Below are 21,242 nucleotides of genomic sequence, written 5' to 3'. Positions count from 1 at the left end.
TTTATTTTATTTATAGTTCGGCGTGATATTGGACTAGTTCCTGTTGTCGGCTGCCGCACTTTGAAGATAGTTTCTCCTAGGCTTTCAGCACGGCGATCCCGATACAACCAACCTGCAGGAATGACAAACCTGCAGCCTCTTTCATGAACCAACCATGGATGACGCAACCGGCAGCGTAAAAAAAACCCTAGCCAAAGGAACCGACCCACCTATACCCAGTTTGGCCGGCGAGGCGCTTAGCGTTGGTTTGGTGCAAGGCGTCGCCGAAACCAGGGTGTCTGCTTGGCGCGGGGAACACTCCAAACCTGCGGGGCCGCCTGGTCCATGCTCACAGAGATCGGTGATTAGGACTGGAACACGACACGGGGGTTCGGTCAGGCCAAGTCCGGGGAAGAGGGGTTATGGTCAGGCCACCAAATACCAGAACACAACAGGGCCCTCGCAGGCTAACAGTTTGATCGAGTCAGGGTCGCCTAAGGCTGACGTTAACTAACCAATTCGGGTTGATCAATCACGAACCTTTGTACTGCCATTTTGCACGGAGTTGCGTTATCGATTGACCTGGTCAATTCACTTTCGTATGGATGGAAGATTGTGTCTTCACAGACTATTTTAAAGATATTATATTCAAGAAGTTTAACGTGCAATTTGTTCCCGGATTGCGCCACACGCCCTCGCTTTTTATTTGCTGTAAAATGGCCTGACAGCGCCCGCCTTTGGTTTTTCTGGCTTTGAGACCGAGCAAAGAAACGAAAATGAACGCTTACCTAATATGTATATACCTTGCTTGGACTTGGTTACTCCGTACTTACCTCTCTCACTCGCTCACCTCACCGTCCATCCCCCAACGTATTACGGTTAGATAGACAGGCAGAAAGGGGAAGGGAAAGCCAGAAAGGGAGGCTGTAGATCACAGACTCGGACACTTCCTCTTGTCGGAGCTCCCCCTCCTCTCCAGCCTCCCCACCGCCTGTTCCACCTCGAGCCGCTGCCGCTGGCCGAGCCGCCCAATGCGCTCGGCCAGCCGATCATCGTGGAACGTCCCGCTGCGCGGCAGCGTCAGGGCCGCGTACTCCTCGGGCACCGCCGCCAGCACCTGCGACCGGACGTGCACCGGCTGGTGGCCGAGGCGTGGCTGGATCGCGTGCGCCGACGCCCGCGTCAGGCGCGCCTGCGTCGCGAGCCGGTCGGCAATGTCGTTGCCGGCGGCCTCGCGGACCCGGGTGCGCGTGCTGGCGCCGCCGCCCGTGGCAGTGCTCGGGAACGTCGGGAGTGGTGGTGGGCGATGCGGGTTACGGGCCTGGGACCCGCCGTCGTTCGGACCGCTGTACGGATCCTCGGTCTGGAGCTCGTACGCCGAGCCGGGGAAGTTGGCGTAAGACCTCTGAGGTGGTGGCGGCGGCGGCGGCGGTAGTAGTGGTGCGGGCCTGGCCACTTCTTTGTCTTTGCTTGAAGAGCTCGGAATATAATATTGCTTGGGACGCTGCGGTGCAGAGGATGCGGGAGTGTCATCAAGCTCGCCGAGGCTTTGTTTCCTCCCTGCGGTTCTGGGCCTGACATCTGGTTGGGTCCCCGAGGGACCCGGATCGTTTGGGGTGTGCTGCCGCTTGGAGCGCTTGGGACGCCTGGAGTTGCGCAACGAGTCGGACGACATGGTGTTGCTCTCGTCATCGCTCTCGTCATCATCGTACTCGTCGCGAGCCCGCTTTTTCCCTTTGTCGTGAGCTGATGTGGCAGCTCCAGCGCCCTGCCCCTCTTGGCCCGGCACAGCCGCTAGGGCTCGCTCCACCGATACGGCCCGACTCTTTTGATGGCGCAGGCGCACGAACAAGTCCAGATCGCCTCTGTGAATCCCAATGTGAACGCCACCGCGACTCTCCCGCGTTGCCGCCCGCCCTTTGACCTGCAGGCTTAGGTGCTTGTCAGTCAGGGAGCGTCCAAGGCGCTGCGCATGTGGAAGGATCATTCGCGGCGCAGGGTCGAAGCCTGTATACTCCTGACCACGAGGCCTGGCAGCATTGTCCTGTTCGAGTCTATCAGCCCGGGCTTTTTGGCCTTCTACCCACGCATCGTATGCCTCGATCATCTCTCCGTGATCTCGGTTGATGGACGCAGGATTTCTACTTTCGTGGATAAGATCCCGCCGGTCAGGAAGGATTCTAAAATTGTGACGAGCGGCCCCGTGGTGAATCAGGTAGCCCAAGTCGAACACTGACTCGAAACAATGCAAGTGCATGTAACCAGCATTGCGAAACGGGTCGCGGAGTGTGCCGGTCTCGTCAGAAAACTCGTCAAACGCGACGCGAAAGAAACCCTTGAGAATGGTGTTTTGTTTTGCCGGGCAATCTCGGTATCGGCATTTGCTCGAGTCGCTCCGGTTTGCGTATCGCTCGTTGATCTGGGCGGGCGTGTTCTGAACCCACAGCGTCAGTCTTCGCCGGGGATACGGATGCCCGTGTCCCAGGAAGAATGTCACGAGCTGTTCCCTGGTATAGGTGAGAGAGGGCCTTAGCTCGGCAGTCTGCTGGTAATACCGGAACATGCGCTCCTCTTGTCTGTTCTTACCAACGACTACCTTGGGGCCCCATGGACGGAGCAATCCGATGGGCGCAGCGTAGAACTGGCTGGGATCGTTGCTGGGCGAGCCTCTCCGGTTCCGCTTGTGATTCATTTTCTTACCGTTGAGAGGGTGGCCTTGTCCAGGAGCCACAGACCGATTGAGCGGCGGGGGGTTTGCTGGCTGGTTAAGCATGGGCAGCTGCTGGGCGTTGTGAGGAAATGGAACCCCCAGGCCGAGCATAGGGGGCATGAAAGCCGCCGCATAACCTTGGCCTCGCATATCCATCGGGCTAGGCATGACTTGAGGGGCATTCAACGGATACCGGGGATGCAGATTATGAGCGGACTGCGCGAACATGTTCGCGAATCCACCAAATTGGGCCCCGATGTGCGGCGCTGGCGGGGCTGCGTAAGTTGGATTTCCATACGCCGCGTTGTACTGGAGGAATTGGTTCCCGTATGCTGCTCCTTGCCCTGCCGCTACTTGGTTAGCGCCATTGCCCTGGCCCAGGGGAGGGCGAAAGGGAGATGTGGCCTGGATTTGGCTCAAGTAAGCGAGGTTCTGCTCAGGTGCTTTAAAAGAGCGATCCCGATCTGGAATTTCGGGAGCCTGCAGCATCTGTCTTCGGCCAGGAACGAGATCCTGGTGAGCCTGTTTTGCAGGAGTTTTGTGTAGCATAGGGGATGGTGACGGAAGTTGACCTTGCAGAGACTGCGACGCCTCCGCGTTAACACCCGGGTTGATAACGGGGTCGATCTGCGGGAAATCGAAAGCGGACTGCGGCTTGAGGGCTCCGACTTCTGCAGCTGGAGTGTTCACGGAGGCGTCGGCAGCACTCGTCCCCGGGTTTGGGAACAAGTCGCCGAACAGATCCTCATTCCCTGCCACTTGTACGGAGCCTAGCATGCCGGCCTCCTCATAGTCAAAGGTGACTGTGAGATCCCCAAAGTTCCCAGCCTGTGCTTCATTCTTAGTTTGCCCCCAAAACTCGTCGTTGTGCTCTGGGGCGACCCCTTGGGTAGGGTCATCGTACCCCTCGACTCCGTCTTTGTCCCGAGACATGATATGATGGAAGAGGCGTCGGAAACAGATGGCGGTTGGCAACTAGGAACTTGCCCGCTTCGGCAGGTTGAACTTCAGACAAAAGAGTAGCGGGATGAATGGAGCTTTAAGTAGCAGATCTGTTGAACCGCCCTTGTCCTGAGAACGGCAAGAAAACGAATGAGCTCGGACGAGTTGGTAGTCTTGTGAAGAAACAATTCGCTTGTTCAAATATAAGAGGGACCACCATTATATACAAACTCTTCTTCTCCCTGTTCCTGAATCAAGTCTTGGACACTCGGCCAAAGCGAGGGTCTTCAGAACAATGGCGATAAAGGCTGGGAGTGCCATTGTAATGAGACGAGATAGTCCGAGAACTCCTGGCTCGAAGACAAAGCGGGAGTCGAGAGACAAAGCGCGACCAGGACTCGGAAAGCAACTTCACGTTAAGCTTAAAATAAGCTTCAATGGAAACAATGAACCCAATCCAATGGCAGCTGACAGATGGGCCAAGGTTAGACATCTGAGGGGGATGGGTTGGCGGGGGATTCAGCGATCAGCAATGTTGCTGGGCTGTGGACGTCTGGAAGGATGGCGAGGCAGAATGAATCAGCGAAGAACAAGCGATTCTCAACACAGGAGTTCCAGAACAGGTCTGTGAGATGCGTTCACTTCATCATGCTGCGGTGGCCGAGTGAAGACAAGTAGTGGGAAAGCTGGGTTTGCGGAAGAAGGGAGTGGCTTATAACTACTGGTGATGGCCATGGTCAACTCCCCCTTCGTGGCCGACTTAAAATCTCCAAAGTCGAGGAGGACCGGGCGGCCTGGGTTCTCCAGGCGTCAAAGGAAGGGCTTGGGAAGCTGTTTGTTCGGTTCCCGTTCAAGGTTCGCATGCCAACCCGAATTTTCCGTAACGGTTCAACCTTCTAGCGCGGTTGTCATGAGGCCCGGTCTGGGGCGGCATGGGAAGATTCCGTTCCCAGTAACTCCCGTTGCATCACGGAGTACTCCGTAGCTATGGTGGCAACTTGTGATCCGTAATTACGGATGTGCTCTTCCACGCTAAAGTTCTCTGTATCTACGGGATGCACCACGTATGAAGTTCATATGTGCCAAAAATCTTAGCAGTACGGAGTAACGCCAAAGAGTGGTCTGGTACTGCACTTAACGAACCGGGGGTAATTTGTCACTTGAGAGGTCCTCGATTGCGTCCCAAACAATCTTGGGCTTCGACAGCCTAGAAGTTTTTTATCCATTTCCAAATAATCAAGAAATCGAGACGGGCTTTGAATCCTGCGATCTCCTGAAAGGGCGCCCCTTCTGTTCTTCTCCATAGAAGAAGCACAAGCTTGACCTGGCATTTTTGAGGCTATCGGACAACGGGGGGGGGGGTGTTGATCCGTACATACGTTACATAGTATAACGTTAGTAGTACTCTTACTCCGTACACTTGGCAGGTGCTACCTCGTGCCTGATTAGGTAAGTGGCGGACCCCTACCACGCGCCAAAGTGCAGCGGGGGAGCCAGGGGTCGGGTCGTCCACTGCAGGGTTACCTTAGCTCCATTCCCTTCAAGTCATGGGTCATTGGCTCCCGTCCTCGTATGTACTGACAGCGCCCCACCAAACCCACTCCATCTCGCGACAAGTTCCGCTGCCCACCGATTCCCTTCTCCCGCCCACTGAGCAGTATCGACCAGGTCGACCCTTCGTGAATACCACCCACGCCCAACATTGCGCCCCAGAGGCCGAAAGGACAAGTGTGCTGTCGCCCAGAGCCCATCCCCCGAGCGCCCGTTACTGGCGAACGACCTTGGGGCCCGCGTGACTCGGGGCAACTGGCGCTCTTGTATTTGTATGGCGCGGGGACCTGTGCATACCGTCCGCTTGGAAAACGACCCTTCAGAGCGACTGCGCAGGGTTCCGTTGTGCCTCCGCCTGCTTCCGCTTCCCTGATTCTTCGCGCACGCCAGCGGGCTTGGACTAGCGCCCGACACCGACGACGCCATGGCTGCACTCAGCCCTGAATTGCAGGAGAAGCTCGAGGAGCTGGACAGGGAGCTTGAGGTGCGTCGACCCAAACTGCCATTCTTTCCTTGCCGACTCCCCGTCTTCTGCGCAGGCCTCCTCAGCCGTTGAGCCTTTTTATGTCTCCATCATGGCTGTCTGGCCGGCGCAGCATCCCGGCCGGGTTGCACTTCCTCAACTCGTCTCGCCCTCTTCTGTCGCTCTGCCTTCTTGACTCCAGGTGAGATTCGCTGACCTGTTATGTTACGCGACAGGAGGGTGATATCACTCAAAAAGGGTATGGCTGTCTCCGCGATCGCGTCCACTGTTCCAATCCCCGAGATTCCGCCAGCAACCCACTAGACGGGTGCCACCCATTTCTAGTAACGAAGCGTTAACCAACCTCCCCGTTGTTCCCAGGTACCAAAAACGGCGAACGCAGTTGCTGTCGCAGTATGGACTTGGCAACGTCCCCGAGCTGAAGATGGGCGGCCCGCGCGCTCGTTCTCCCGACGACCACCATGAATCCTCCCAAGACCACCGCGCCGCCTCGCTGGCCGCTTTGAATGCGGGCCCGGAGCCCCCCAGTACCCCATACCTCAACGTTGAATCGCATCCTGCATCTTTGCTGGCGCCCGGAGGACCCGTGGCCGAACACCGCCCGAACATGCGTCAGCACGATTCGCTCTTTCTCTCCTCCCCCCCGGTCGCCGAACCCTCCACTCGTTCGGACACCATGGTTTCTGGAGATTACGCCTTCAACCCCGAGCAGCATAATCTTGGGTATGGGGATCAGCCGCAACAGAACCCGTATGACAGCAGAACCGGGACGATGTTGGATTCGCAGGCCTACTTTTCGGACTTTGCCGGGCAGGCATACGATCCTGCTGCGCCGGAAGAATATGGGGGCCCCCAGAGGTATTCATCAAGCGACGTTTTCTCTCCCACGGCGGCAATGGCGCCACCAATGCTTACAACAAACGACCTGCCACCACCAGACGCCCTCCGGTTTCTGATGCCACTTGAGCCGCGCGAGTTACCTTTTGCCATTCACGACCCCCACGATGAGACCGTTCCCATGTCCAACTTCGACAACATAGCGGCCGTGCTTAGGCACCGCGGCCGCACCTCGGCTAAGCTTCCGGCCTACTGGGTGTTGGACAGTAAGGGGAAGGAGATCGCTTCCATAACCTGGGACAAGCTGGCCCTGAGAGCCGAGAAGGTGGCCCAGGTGATTCGCGACAAGAGTTCTCTCTACCGCGGGGACCGTGTTGCGCTCATTTACCGGGATGCCGAAATTATCGACTTTGCCATCGCGCTGCTGGGCTGCTTCATCGCCGGAGTGGTCGCGGTGCCCATCAACGATTTGCAGGACTATGCGAAGCTCAACCTGATATTGACTTCCACGCAGGCCCATTTAGCGCTGACGACAGACAACAATCTCAAGGCTTTTCAGCGTGACATCACTGCACAGAAACTCAATTGGCCCAAGGGAGTCGAGTGGTGGAAGACGAATGAATTCGGCAGCTACCATTCAAAACGCAAGGACGACATTCCTCCCCTGTCCGTCCCGGACTTGGCCTACATCGAGTTTTCACGGGCCCCTACAGGGGATCTAAGAGGGGTCGTCCTTAGCCACCGGACCATCATGCATCAAATGGCCTGTATCAGTGCCATCGTGTCCAGCGCGCCAGGGAACGGGCCGGCCGACACCTTCAACAAAAGCCTACGAGACAAGAACGGTCGTCTGATAGGAGGCGGCGCCAGCAGTGAGGTTCTGCTGTCTTATCTGGACGCTCGTCAAGGAATCGGAATGATCCTGGGCGTTCTTTGGACAGTGTACGGCGGGCATACCACTGTCTGGTTGGAAAACAAGGCAGTTGAAGTACCCGGCCTATACGCCCACCTCATCACCAAGTACAAGCCTACCGTCATGGTCGCCGACTACCCTGGACTAAAACGGGCGGCATACAACTATCAGGCCGATCCTATGGCGACGAGGAATTTCAAGAAAGGCATGGAGCCAAATTTCCAAAGCGTCAAACTCTGCTTGATAGACACCCTTACTGTCGACAGCGAGTTCAACGAGCTTCTCGCCGACCGTTGGTTCCGCCCTCTCCGCAATACGCGGTCGAGGGAGGTGGTAGCACCCATGCTCTGTCTGCCCGAGCATGGTGGCATGTTGATCAGCGTCCGTGACTGGCTCGGCGGCGAGGAGCGCATGGGCTGCCCTTTGAAGCTCGACTCGGGAGCCGAGAGCGGGCCGGAGGACGAGAAGGCAAAGGAAAAGAAGGAGGAGGAGAAGCCGACACCTTCAAATGGCTTTTCGACCTTGCTTGGACAGAGCACGACAACTACCAAAGAGGAGCGTGCCAAGATGGAGCTGAGCGAAGTCCTACTCGACAAGGAAGCCCTCAAGACGAACGAGGTTGTGGTTGTTGCCATCGGAGACGACGTCAACAAGCGTGCCGCGAACGAGCCGGGGACCATTCGTATCGGCGCTTTCGGTTACCCCATTCCGGATGCCACGCTCGCCATTGTCGATCCCGAGACCGGCCTTCTCTCCTCGCCCAACACTGTGGGTGAGATTTGGGTCGATTCTCCTTCCCTCTCCGGCGGCTTCTGGGCCTTGCCGAAGCACACCGAGCAAATATTTCACGCACGGCCCTACAAGTTTGAGCCGGGCGATCCGACCCCCACAGCGATCGAGCCCGAATTTCTGAGGACCGGGCTCTTGGGTACCATCATCGAAGGCAAAGTCTACGTCCTTGGCCTGTACGAAGACCGCATTCGGCAGAAGGTCGAATGGGTCGAGGACGGCGGTGCCGAGAACACAGAGCATCGCTACTTCTTTGTTCAGCACATCGTGGTCAGCATCATGAAGAATGTTCCGAAGATCTTCGATTGCTCCGCGTTTGACGTCTTTGTCAACGAAGAACATCTCCCAGTCGTGGTACTCGAGACGCAGGCGGCATCCACCGCCCCTACCACCAGCGGAGGCCCGCCTAGGCAGCTAGACACGGCGCTGCTCGACTCCCTTGCGGAAAGGTGCATGGACGTGCTGTTGCAGGAACATAACCTCCGCGTCTACTGTGTCATGATCACCGCGCCCAACTCGCTGCCCAGGGTGCTGAAAAACGGCCGCCGTGAGATCGGCAACATGCTGTGCAGGCGAGAGTTTGACCTGGGCAATCTGCCGTGCGTCCACGTCAAGTTCGCGGTCGAGCACGCGGTGCTTAATCTGCCCGTAGGCATTGACCCGGTCGGCGGCATCTGGTCGCCGATGGCAAGCGTCTCCAGAGGGGAGCTTCTTGCTCAGGCAGATAAGCAGTACTCGGGCATCGACCGTAGGGAAGTGGTGATTGACGACAGGACGTCAACGCCGCTCAACAACTTCTCTAGCATCACCGATCTCATCCAGTGGCGCGTGGCGAGGCAGCCCGAGGAGCTGGCCTTCTGCACGATCGACGGACGAGGAAAAGAAGGGAAGGGCGTGACGTGGAAAAAGTTCGACATGAAAATCGCCGCCGTCGCCGTCTATTTGAAGAACAAGGTGAAGCTCAGGGCTGGCGACCATGTCGTGCTCATGTACACTCATTCCGAAGATTTCGTCTTTGCTGTTCACGCCTGCATCAACCTCGGCGTCATCATTATCCCTCTCGCACCCATGGATCAGAACCGCTTATCGGAGGATGTTCCGGCATTCCTGCACCTGATCTCGGAGTTCCGCGTGAGGGCCGTCCTCGTCAACCAAGACGTTGATCATCTGTTGAAGACGAAGCCGGTCGCGCAGCATATCAAACAAACTGCGCAGGTGCTCAAGATCACGATTCCAAACATTTACACCACAAGCAAACCGCCAAAGCAGAACAGCGGCTTGCGGGATCTCGGCATCACTATGGATCCCGCCTGGATCCAGCCCGGCTACCCGGTCATCATCTGGACCTACTGGACCCCCGACCAGCGGCGGCTTGCTGTGCAGCTCGGCCATGACACGATTCTCGGCATGTGTAAGGTGCAGAAGGAAACTTGCCAGATGACGAGCTCCCGGCCGGTGCTGGGCTGCGTGAGGAGCACAACCGGACTCGGCTTCATCCACACGTGCTTGATGGGGATCTACATCGGCACGCCTACATACCTCCTATCTCCTGTCGACTTCGCACAGAATCCCGCCTCTCTCTTCCTAATCCTGTCGCGATGTAAGATCAAGGACACTTACGCAACCCCTCAGATGCTGGACCATGCCATGAACCTGATGCCTGGTAAAGGATTCACGCTACACGAACTCAAGAACATGATGATCTCGGCCGAGTCGCGGCCCCGGGTCGACGTCTTTCAAAAGGTCCGCATGCACTTCGCTGCGACGGGCCTCGATCGAACGGCTATTAACACGGTCTATTCGCACGTCCTGAATCCCATGATCGCCTCTCGGTCGTACATGTGCATCGAGCCAATCGAACTTTGGCTGGATCCCAAGGCCCTCCGGCGTGGCCTCGTCTTCGTGACGGACCCAGAGCGGGAGCCAAAGGCTCTGCTCGTTCAGGACTCGGGCATGGTCCCCGTGTCGACGCAGATTGCCATTGTTAACCCAGAGAGTCGGGAGCTGTGCAGCGAAGGCGAGTACGGAGAGATCTGGGTAGACTCCGAGGCGTGCGTAAAGGGTTTCTATGGGTCGAAGGATGCCTTTGATGCCGGGCGCTTCGACGGAAGGACGGTCGAGGACCCGAGCATTCGGTACGTGCGCACCGGAGACCTTGGGTTCCTTCACAGTGTGCGGCGGCCCATTGGGCCTGGTGGTGCGCTAGTTGACATGCAGGTGCTATTCGTGCTGGGAAGTATCGGGGAGACCTTCGAGATCAACGGGCTGAGCCACTTCCCGATGGACATCGAGGCTTCCGTGGAGCGGTGCCATCGTCACATTGTGCCGGGCGGATGGTGAGTGCTCGTATCAGATCGACTGACCTTGACTCCTTGCTGACTGTGTGTCTGGTAGTGCCATCTTCCAAGCTGGCGGCCTGGTTGTCGTCCTAGTCGAAGTTGCCCGCAAAGCCTACCTCGCATCCATCGTCCCCGTCATCGTCAATGCCATCCTCAACGAGCATCAAATCGTAGTCGACATTGTTGCCTTCGTCAACAAGGGCGATTTCCCGCGCAGCCGGCTCGGCGAAAAGCAACGGGGCAAGATCCTCGCAGGTTGGGTCAGCCGCAAGCTGCGCACCATCGCCCAGTTCAGCATCAAGGATAACGATCGCGAACCACTCGGCGCGCCGGGTACCTCCTCCGGTGAACAGGCCTCTAGTCATGGTAGCGGGCTGCCCGATGACCAGCACCGTGTCAGCTTGGGCAGTTTCCGCAGCGGCAGTGGCGGAAATAATCCTCGAAACGCCGAACCCGCGCCCCAGGCCCTCGAACTGCGACAGCAGTACCATCGAGACCAGGGATACGACGACAGGACTATGACCATGAACAGCATGAATAGGGCGGCTGCTACCATGACGCCGGGATCTGGCCCGGTCGAGATGCCGGCAGATGAAGTCAAAATCAACCCCCATGACAACGACCAGACGCCAACAAAGGACCACCGCACTGAGCAGCAGCAGCAGCAGCAGCAGCAGCGGCAGCGGCAGGAACAACCATCCCAAGGACTCGTCGACCCCTCCCCACCCCACGGCTTTGAACTGCCCGATTTTAACCAATTTGTACCGCGTGAGGAGCGAGGTGAGAATGAGAAGTCCACGCCCGAAGTCGTCAACGACACGTCCTCCTCCTCCCGCCCGGGTACAGGGACCGGCAATGGCAATGGCAAGGGTGTGGGCGGGTCCATGTCGTCTCAGGGCCCGCCACAGATCAGGTTACCCGGTGTGGATGGGCGCGAGTCGCTGGACGATTGGGACTTGAGGCCTAGGAGCGGTGGTGGCGCGGAAGGGATGGGAAATGGGCAGGAGGAAGATGATTGGAAGGCAGATGCTTATATGTCAATGAACTTGGCGGGGACGCTTGGGGGACAGTAAGAGGCGGCCATCGAACTGGTGGCAGGCTTAGTGGTTTCAATTTTTTTTTTTTTTTTGTTTTTTCCAGCCCCTTGTGTGCGTGGCTTTCATGCACATGGCTGTCTTGCGGTTCGGGTAATGGGTGACGGGCGTTGATTCTTTGGGCCCTTGTTTCCGTAGAAGAGATGGGATTTGATGAGAGCCGACAATGCTGTGAGTAATGCACCAGGACAGGAGTCGCTCAAAAGATCGACAATATATTTCTTCGGTTTGTTCATAAGTAGTAGTAGTATGCTAGATGAGGCTGGCCTTTGACGCGTTGGCTCCGCTCCCTTTTGGGCCTTATGGGAAACGTCAAGTACTATCACACTGCCAAAGAGCTTTCTCAATGATGAGCGAGGCTCTGAGGTACGTCTCGTGGACGAAGGAATTGGCGCGTTCCGTATCCGTACTCCGTAGTGTTTCCGTAGTATCGAAAATTATCCGTACCAAGCGGAGATAGAACCACTGTGATCGCCAAACGCCAAGTCCCCTCTGGATACGCATATATAGATAGGTATATACTTTAGGATATATAGATTTGAACTATAATTACTACCTGATTGAGAATACAGATAATATATATAGAGGTATTAATAGAAAATGTAGTTTTTTAGACTTTTAAATGTCTCTCCTAAATATTAGGTATCGAATTGTATGTTGAACTCCCCTAATTTTCCGGCTAAAAACTGCAAAAGAGGACTTAGCGTTTGGCGGCCACAGCACCAACATCTATCGGCGGCTGCGATGCGTTTGGGAGTGAGCAATTGTTGGGGGCCACGGCAATCCAAATAACACCAGTCAGATTTTGGCCGGATCGGGGAACAAGACGCGAGCCAGGTTGGTCACGCTGCTGTTCATGTTTTTCCGGGGCTGCCTGTTAACTGCTCCTACCAACACCACCTAACACCAACTGGCACTCCTAACCAACAGCACAAACCGGAAAGGATGCGAACCTAATGCCGGATCCCCGCTTAACTGCCGTGAATGCAGAAAACCTGCGACTGCGTGATGGCTTAAGCTACCGCCTGAAATCGCACGCCTATCTGATCCTTGGTTCTGCTTGGAACGGACTGGTGGGCACAGTGGAATTGGGACGACACCATTGGTGCACAGTCAAGAAAAAAAAAAAGCTGCCCTGAGCAGGCGCCACCCCGGTGCTGCAGCGGCAGAGTTGCGGAAACGCCAGCCTATCCCTGCACGCTTGCAGCCGCGGGTCCAAGCCGATGTGGTCAACTATGCCTACAGTACCGCACTGGACAAGTAATTAGGCGAAGGATATTGAGGATTCTTGGCGAGTGAGATAAGCGCAACACATCGCGTTTTAAACTTTGCGATGAGTTTTGAACTGCTACGGTCAGTCAGACTGGCCACCGGACACCACCGGCGACTTCTTTTTTGCATAGCAGCAAAAGAAGTAGGAAATGGAGCAGAGGAGCCAGCCGACCAACCCCCTCATTCATCAGCGTGGTAGTTGTGGTAATCCGTACGTTTCCTAACCCGGATCCTAGGCCTGCATCCAGTGCTTAGATCAGATCGTCTGTACGGATGTACGGATTACTGTACCCACCTGGGCGGCTGAGCCGGGAAGGAACGTTCGGGTGCGACCTCTCCCACCGTTTAGTTGGACATCTTGGAGTGCACCTTCCGCCGACCGACGGCGTGGAACCGCGGAAAGGGCAAATGCACGCAGGACGGTCATGCAGGCAGGAATCCCCCCCTGGCTCTTCCGTTCTGGCGGACCATAATCCAGTTTCGTTTGCTTTTTCCAATTCTCTTTTCCTGTTCATTCCAAAGCCGTCCTTCCCATTGCGGTCAAAATATCCAAACGGCCCATATCCGGGTTCACCGCACCCACTACGAAACGCTCCTGGATCGGGGGAGCCGGCAGTTGACAGAAGAACGATGGAGCCGTGGCTGGGCCCCGCACTCACAAGCGTCGCGGATGGCCCCAAATGAGCACGGATCATGGATTTTCTTCCACACCCCACCTCTGGCGTTGAGGCTCTGGATGTCCCCTTCGTCGCCGACACGCCCTACGTCTTTGGCTCCGACTTCTGGGACTTCCCCAAACTCCACGGCTTCGGCAACCAGTGGGCCAGTCTGCCTGCGCCGCGGCTGGCATCTCTAGCCCAGTCTTGGCTCTACTTCGGCACCATCTCCGAGTTCCTTGGCAAGCCCATCGATTATCGCGAATTCCAAGTCTCGCGGAGCGTATCAGGGAAGCCCCTGCTCCCGCTGCTCGACGAATGGCTCGCCGCCCACGCCATCACTGCCCACGGCTCGACATCCCGAGACGCGATCGAGTACGAAGACCGGAAGCAGGTGCTCTACGAGCATGCCAGATTTCTCGATGCAGTCCTCCAGCTGGCCGAGGACTTCGACAAGGTATCGCAAGGCCACGTCAAGCCGATCCCAACCATCGTCTTATCTATCAAGGTGCTCTGCATTACCCTGAAGGGCGTGTTGTGGGATTTGGCCCGGGGTAACATCGACGAGACACTCAGGCCATGGCCCTCGCCCGCTGCCCGCTTGCGTCGTGAGGTCACCCCGGCGAGAGACGTTCCGGGGAAGCAACCCCTGGCTCCGAGTGCGCAGTTGATGCTCGACGTGTTGCGCCTCCGGGGCTGGTGCCCGTTCTACGCACGGAAAGTCCTCACCCAGTACAACTATGCCCTTGCGTACTACTTCACTCGCCTGTTCCGGACGTACTCCCCAGGTCTCAGCCACCAGAGCTGTACCGACGATGAGTGCGTTGCTAGCAACGCCGATATTTTCAGCTATGTTCCAAAACATGCCCGCCGCGGCTGTCTTTGTCAGCCGAAGGCCGCGTCGATGGATCAGATCCGCGCCATCATCGAGGATGGAGGGATACCCTTAGTTCGGCTGAGAGGCTCTTCCAGGACCGGGGTCAGGATCGAAGTTGTGAGGATGACCGCCCGAACGCGCTACGTTGTCGTCTCCCATGTGTGGTCGGACGGCATTGGCAACGCACATACCAACGCACTTCCGGAGTGCCAACTACGCCGCCTCCATGCACATATAAGCAACCTGAAACCCCTCAAACAGAGTGTGGATGGGGATGCTGATTTGAATCTCTTGACCTCACTCGACGCGGGGTTCCAAACGGCGACGGCACGCCGACCAAAGTATCTCTGGATCGACGCTCTGTGTATGCCGCCCGGGGGAGCGACTGCATTCCCGAGGCTCCGTGCTATCAACAAGCTTCCCGCGGTTTATCAGGCCGCTGACCGAATCTTGGTCCTGGACTCGACGCTGGAACGGACCTCCATGGTGGAGTCGGACAGCGTCGAACAATTTGCGAGGTTTGCAGTGAGCCCTTGGATGGGAAGGTCGTGGGCCTTTCAGGAGGCAGCCCTGGCCTCGGCCTGCGAGGTACAGTGCGCCGACGGCACCTTCGATGGCTTCTCCCCACAACCCAAAGAAAAGTTGGCATCGTCTACCGCAACCGCCAGACGGCGACGACTTGCTTGGCTAGAGGCGCTTACTCGTCCTGCGAATTGGATCGAGAGAGCACTGCTGCGGAGACCGCAAACCAAGCCCGTGCAATTACTCAATGGCACTCCGACAATGGGTGTTGGTATCGAGACCTCCATTATCAGGAGCCTTACCCGGTCGCTCAGAGAGGAGTTCCGCTCGGCCTTTGCGAATGGCGTCAAGCCAAACAGAGCCGCTATAGGCCAGGGACAACTGGCGCCAGATTTCTGTACCCTGTTTGTCCAGGTCTGGAACGAGTTGAGCAAACGCACAACCACTGTGCCGGGAGACATGCATATCATCATGGCAAGCCTGCTCGGCTTCAATACCGAGCCTATCATGCGTCTCCCCAAGTCGGCTGATCGCATGTCGTGCATCTTGAGGAGCATGGACGGAATCCCGATATCTTTGCTCTTTAACATGGACGGTCCACGGCATAAACCAACGAGGAATCACCGGGATCGTTGGCTCCCACTGTATCCCTCCAGACAACGACTCACGTTTGGATCCACCTTTACTAATATCCGATCCATCAACGACGACCTGTACCTGCCGAATAATTCTGTGAGCCGAAGAAAGGTAGCTATACTGGTCTGCACCGCTGACGTCGACCCGTTCTCGAGCTGCACCTTCACATTACGGGATACGTCTACGGGAGAGCAGTACTCTGTGGTTGTCCACCGACAAGAAGGAGAAATGGACGAGTTTGCAACGCCCGAGATCGGCCCCTACTGCATTGCCGTCCAGCTTGAACCGGAGCTTGGCGTGCAGCCGAACGGCTACATTGAGGGCCTCAGCCGCGCGCCAAAGACGTTCGCCGGCGCGTTATTTCGCATTCGCAGAGTCGTGACGAATGTCAGGAAACTTTATTACCACAATCTTGATGCAGACTACGAGAATTCGTTTGAATTGGTCGAGGATGAAACTTATGGGGACCGCGACCTGGAGACAGCGAGCAAAAGAACAACTGGGTACCTGGACGGGAACCTGGGGTCTGCGTTTGCGGAGCACTACCGAGGGATTCTGCGTACGGTCTACGACTGTCCACTGACAGTCTCTTGCGTACCCGATGGAGGAGACACTCTCGCCTCCCCATTGAAGGAGGGGCCGATCTTAGTCGCCCAACAACTTCCCAAAACCTGGCAGGTCGTTTTGGAACGAGGTTGGTTCCCACTCCTTGATCACCTGCCCGATATCCCCCGTTGCTAAACTTCATCACAGAGCCCGCAACATACCCCTTTCCTCTCCCAGCCCGCCTGTCCTTTGCCGAGGCCATAACCCCGGTATCCGCATATCTCGCCGTTACTGCTTTCGACGGTCTCGTCGCCTCGGGCTGCGTTGGCCTCGCCATCGCAATCTGCGCCACCATGTTCCCGCGCCTCGCCCTTCTCGCAAAAGCCTCAATCATTGCGAAGCTCGTGCTGCACTCGCTCTTTTTAGTCCAAATGTTCCTATTCCCGGGAATGGAGGTCCGCCTTATTTGGGACATGCTGCATCTCGCGCTTGTCGCGCTGTATACCTTTTCAAGAGTCACTATGACGGGGCCTAGCAAGATGGACGTTCTGGATTGGTCATTTATTGCGTGGGCTATGCTGGGCCACTCCGTGGATTTTGTCGCACGGTTAGGGATACGATGGATCGTGGTGCCCCGGTTGTTTGAAAACTACCTTTTATCGTTCGACGGGGAGGCTTTCAGGTCAGAAAGAGAGAAAGAAAATTTTGGTCCTGCAAAGGGGCTGATTGGGAGATGGCTTCACCGGGCGCGGTTAAAGCTCGGCCGGCGGCGGGCGGGGTATCAGACGCAAGTGTATCACGATCTGAGTCGGAATGGAATGCAAAGCGGGCGCCCGGAGCAACACCTGTTGGGAAATATGGGAGGACAAATCTGAGTTCAATATGGGATGGTGCGGATGGATGGAAAGATAGATATATCACTAGAAAACACTGGGAGGCTTTGGGTTCTCTTGACTGCTGGGGAGCTGGCGTTTATAGGGATGTAACAATATTCAGCAGTATACGCAATGCATAATTCAAGACGGAATAATGTGGATGCAGCAGATGCTCAGTATTAAAAGAGAGAGTATTTGTATATATACCCCGCCACTGTCGAATGCCTGTGATGTGCTGTGTTCCGCCCGGCAAATGCATGCCATGCAAAGTTTTGTTTACGTGACAGGATGATGATGACAGCATCGGAAAACGAGAGATGCAATCTTGGCTGATGAATAACACAAGAAATTCCGAGACAAACATGGATATATCCCCCCTCCTGCGCACAACCATCAGGTTCCCTAACTTCCTCCATCGTTCTTCCTCGCATAACTCATTACTTCATCGTTTTCTGCTCGTTTCCTTCTCTCCTTGAGATGTATCAAGGCCCTGGAGAACAGTTTCATCCCACCGCGCCCTATCGGACGCGTCAAAGATTGACGCGTCGCAAGAACGCGAAACCGGCCAGATAACCTGTCGATGGCTCCGTGGTATGTCGTCGCAGTGGCCCCCCCTGTTCTCTCAACAGGCAAGCCAGGGTCTCCTGCCTCGGGATCGATTTCAATCAAGGCATGGGTGGGGTCGACCCCATCGATGCCCACCACCAAATCCGAGGTACGGTGGAGATCCATCCCCCATGCCCCAATTGAAACCTCGGCCCCGAACCGCAACTGCGGCTCGGGCCGCCCCCCCCCCCCCCCCTTTTTTTTTTTTTTCCCAGAGAAGGGCGCCCATCAAAAACTTAGGCCGTCCATCCGAGGGTATCCAGCAGCGTCTTGGACTCCATCGTACTGAACCCGGCGACACCCAACGCCCTGACCTGGCTGCTTCCCCTGAGCGCGGCCAGGCCGTTGGCAATCTTCCATGCCTCCTCCTCTCCGACCACAAACAAGAACCGCTTGCCCTCCTGATCTCTGATCGTGGCCCGCAGCAGATGCAGGCCGCTGCCCTTTTCGGCACCCGCACCCGCACCCGCACCCGCAGCCGACCCAGCCCCGGCCCGGCGACAGTTCCCGTTGCATACTCTCCCGAACTCCTCGATGTACTGGACCGCCTCCTCGCCGAGCATCGTCTTGGTGGCGCCGCGCTCGGCCGCCCGCCGCGCGCTCTGCGGCATGGTCTTGAAGAACGGGTGGTTGACGGGCACCGAGCCGGGGGTGTTTCCGGCCTGGGCGGAGACGGCATGGACAGGGCACCAGACTTCGACGAGCTTGAGGGTCCAGGCCTTGATGTCCCACTCGCGCTGGGCGACGCCGCGCACGTCGTCGTCGACGAAGAGACCCGCCGAGGTGATGCGCAGGATGAGGCCATCTGTGACCGGGGCCACGCCCGAGACGAGCTGGGAGGCGGGGGTCTTGGAGAACTGGTTGAGGTAGCCGTAGACGGCCTTGATGATGATCTTTTGGGGGTCGTTAGTCGTGTAGGGTTCGCGAGTGGAGGGTGGCGGGGTGGTGCGTGCGGTGGAGGCCGAGGCGGCCCAGGAAGATTCGGAGAAGTCTGAAACCGACTTCTTGCGGGCAGTGGGCTTTTTCGGGGTGTCGTAGGGGCGGAACGAGTAGGTGTCTTCGGTCCCAGTGGCGGAGGGAGCAGGCTTGGTGGGGGATGGGGCGGAGCGGGTTGACGAAGGGGCCGGTTTCGTTGGGGATGGGGGAGCTTGCGCAGGAGATGGTCTCGATGGTGGAGGAGTAGACGCCGCTTGGGATGGCGCGACGCTTGGCGGTTTGCCGTTTGGCCACATGCTGGTCTTCTCGCCGACCGACGAGTACGCATAGGTCGTGCTCTTGCGCTCATTCTGTTCCTTCTCTTTCCTCTCCTTCTCCTCCTGCTCCCTGCGAAGCCGGGTCAAGCGCTCTTCGCGCTCCTTTCGTTCCCTCTCCCGAGCAGCTTGGCGCTCCTTTTCCTGCCGTGCCCGCTCTTCTTCCAGCTTCCGCTGCTCCTCCTTGAGTCTGGCCTCCTCACGCTCCTTGTTCTCCCTCTCGATCTTCTCACGGAGCTCCCTCTCAACCTTTTCCCGTAGTTCCCGTTCCAAGCGTTCCCTTTCTTTAGCCTCCTGCTCCTGCCGGAGTTTCTCCTTGAGATCGCGCTCCCGAGCTTCCCTCTCCCGCCTCTCGCGCTCCCTCGCTTCTCGCTCGCGTAACTCACGCAACCGCCGAGCAGTTTCCTCCTTCTTCTTAGCCTCTGCCTCCTTCGCTTTTCGCTCCTCCTCTCTTCGACGCATCTCCTCCCTCGCTTTTTCCCAAGCGCCTTTTGGGGCCTCAGGTTTGGCGGAAGCGGGCTGAGGGGGAGGTGGTTGAGGCTGTTGCTTCGGCTCTGGTGGAGGCTTTGGTTGCGGCTTGGGCTCTTCGCTGGGCTCCTCGCGTTTCGATTCTTGCGGCTTTGGCTCCGGTGTCGGTTCAGGCTGCGTCTGAGTGTTCGGTTGCGGCGGAGGCTGGGTCTGGGCTTGAGGTTGAGGTTGGGGTTGAGGTTGGGGCTCAGGTTGGGGTTGCTGTCTCGGTTGCTCGTGCCAGGATTGGTACGGCCCGCCGCCGCCTCTCGGCGCGTCTTGCTGGGGCGGAGGAGGCGGTGGAGGCGGAGGTGGTGACTGGTTTGGCGGAGGGCCGTTTTGAGGGGGCGGGGTATACCACGACGACCCTGCTCCCCCGTATCCTCCACCCGGCTTTCCGTAGCCCCCGGGGCGATTGCCTCCGTGACTTTGCTGGGCCGAGGGCTCGCTCTGGTGGCGACCCAGGAGAAACGCTGCAGCGCCGACACAGGCCACAAGGGTTGCCCACAGGAATGACCACATCTTGTCTGGGCTGCTAAACATGCTCACCACCAGAGGAGTGGCCAGGTTTGTCATGATAACCACCGCCAGTGTACTGACGACCCCGGCGATGAAGCTGTTCCATTGGGGCTTGAGAGACGGCAGGTACAGGAAACCCGAGCCGGCCGAGTGTTCGGGGATGATGAAGATGTCGTACTTCCCGGGCGGGAGGCCGGAGCCACCCGCCGTTGTCCTGGGGTTCTCCCCGTGCGGAGGCGGAGGCGGCGGTGGCGGATCCATTGTCTGCGAGGGGCCAGCCGGCCCAGGAGCAAGTGTGCCGCCGGTCGAGTTGGCGAAGCGAAGATGTCAGGCGCTGGCTGTTGATTACAAGGTTGCCGACTGTAGACCGAGCGCGGACAGAAGCTTAGTGGTATCTCAATGCAGCCATAAGGATCGTAACGTCATGACAACTGGTATCAGGGAGACCATTAGTATGCGTCGTCCCAAGTGACGGCGAGCTACAGGGCACAGGCCCGTTGCTGTCGGTTTGCGTAGAACGAGAGAACTCACCCACACTCGAAAGAAGACCATAACACCTAAAACGCCGAACGCTCACAAGCAAAGCAGCAGTGAAGGTCGCACTCAAGCCAGACGGGCCGAACACACGGTAGCGGCCCTGTCTCACCGGGAGTCTGACGGCAACGTTCGCAATCCAGCCCGAAACTGTTCCCCCCAGCCCCGCGATTTTACCAACCCCGGTCGGTGTCGGCGGTGTCGTTTGTAGTTGCGGCGCTCTTCCTGTCGCCGATTGCTCGTGTGTGCTGGAATTCTTGAAGCAACGGGCGCTGTGTATAGAACTCGGAGGTTTGCCGTCGTGACAGCTCTCGCTTCTTTGTTAGAGTTGGGGAGTTTGCGAAAGCGACGGTGGCCTTTCAAGGAAAATTGCAGGCAGGTCCCCTGTTCTGTTTACTTTCGGCAGCTTCTTCTGGCCATTCGGCGGCAGAAGAAGTGGTGTGGCGCACGGCCCATCAGCTGCGGCGTGCAGCCCAACCAGAGAGGCCAGGAAGTGACGAAGCCACAGAGCCGTCCCTGCCGGGCGTTCCCGCTCTCGTTCCACCGCGCAACGCGGGGAGTGTGGATGGGTCGCCCGACGGAATACAACACGACCGGCCGCAACTTGCGCAGGTATGTCTGTGCAAATTTGTATTCCGTACGCTGATACTCTAATGAACTTGTCAAGTGTAACCTGAGACAAGACATGTTAGAACTAACGTTACACCGTATTCTTGTTACAAAGCGCGCTTTCGTTCAGCTTTCTTTAAATCGAGAATTGAATCCAGGTACCCGTGCAAGCTCTCCAAGGGAGTTCCATGCTCG

The 21,242-nt window shown here is 57.4% G+C and overlaps 4 protein-coding genes across 4 annotated transcripts; 2 read left to right on the top strand and 2 right to left on the bottom strand.

Moving 5' to 3' along the window:
- Positions 1-910: 910 nt before the first annotated feature.
- On the bottom strand, positions 911-3,622 carry P884DRAFT_265672 (uncharacterized protein; the record flags this gene model as incomplete). The annotated part of the gene is made up of 1 exon (XM_069441966.1): positions 911-3,622. The coding sequence occupies one exon, from the start codon at positions 3,620-3,622 to the stop codon at positions 911-913; it is 2,712 nt and encodes a 903-aa protein (XP_069301377.1).
- A 1,689-nt stretch (positions 3,623-5,311) lies between these two features.
- On the top strand, positions 5,312-11,872 carry P884DRAFT_252965 (uncharacterized protein). The gene is made up of 4 exons (XM_069440756.1): positions 5,312-5,666; positions 5,882-5,904; positions 6,027-10,541; positions 10,600-11,872. The coding sequence occupies exons 1-4, from the start codon at positions 5,607-5,609 to the stop codon at positions 11,615-11,617; spliced, it is 5,616 nt and encodes a 1,871-aa protein (XP_069301376.1). The 5' UTR covers positions 5,312-5,606; the 3' UTR covers positions 11,618-11,872.
- A 1,621-nt stretch (positions 11,873-13,493) lies between these two features.
- Positions 13,494-17,071, top strand: P884DRAFT_501 (uncharacterized protein). Its single transcript, XM_069445931.1, has 2 exons — positions 13,494-16,295; positions 16,355-17,071. The coding sequence occupies exons 1-2, from the start codon at positions 13,604-13,606 to the stop codon at positions 17,020-17,022; spliced, it is 3,360 nt and encodes a 1,119-aa protein (XP_069301375.1). The 5' UTR covers positions 13,494-13,603; the 3' UTR covers positions 17,023-17,071.
- A 793-nt stretch (positions 17,072-17,864) lies between these two features.
- On the bottom strand, positions 17,865-20,165 carry P884DRAFT_295533 (uncharacterized protein; the record flags this gene model as incomplete). Its single annotated transcript, XM_069444337.1, has 1 exon — positions 17,865-20,165. One exon carries the CDS (start codon positions 20,163-20,165, stop codon positions 17,865-17,867), a length of 2,301 nt encoding a protein of 766 aa, XP_069301374.1.
- Between the last annotated feature and the right edge of the window lie 1,077 nt (positions 20,166-21,242).

Source organism: Thermothelomyces heterothallicus, assembly GCF_042370625.1.
Source record: "Thermothelomyces heterothallicus CBS 202.75 unplaced genomic scaffold P884_scaffold_1, whole genome shotgun sequence".
Classification (NCBI taxonomy): Eukaryota; Fungi; Ascomycota; class Sordariomycetes; order Sordariales; family Chaetomiaceae; genus Thermothelomyces; species Thermothelomyces heterothallicus.
Note: the sequence above shows the minus strand (reverse complement) of the source record. Positions and strands in the feature narration are given on the sequence as shown.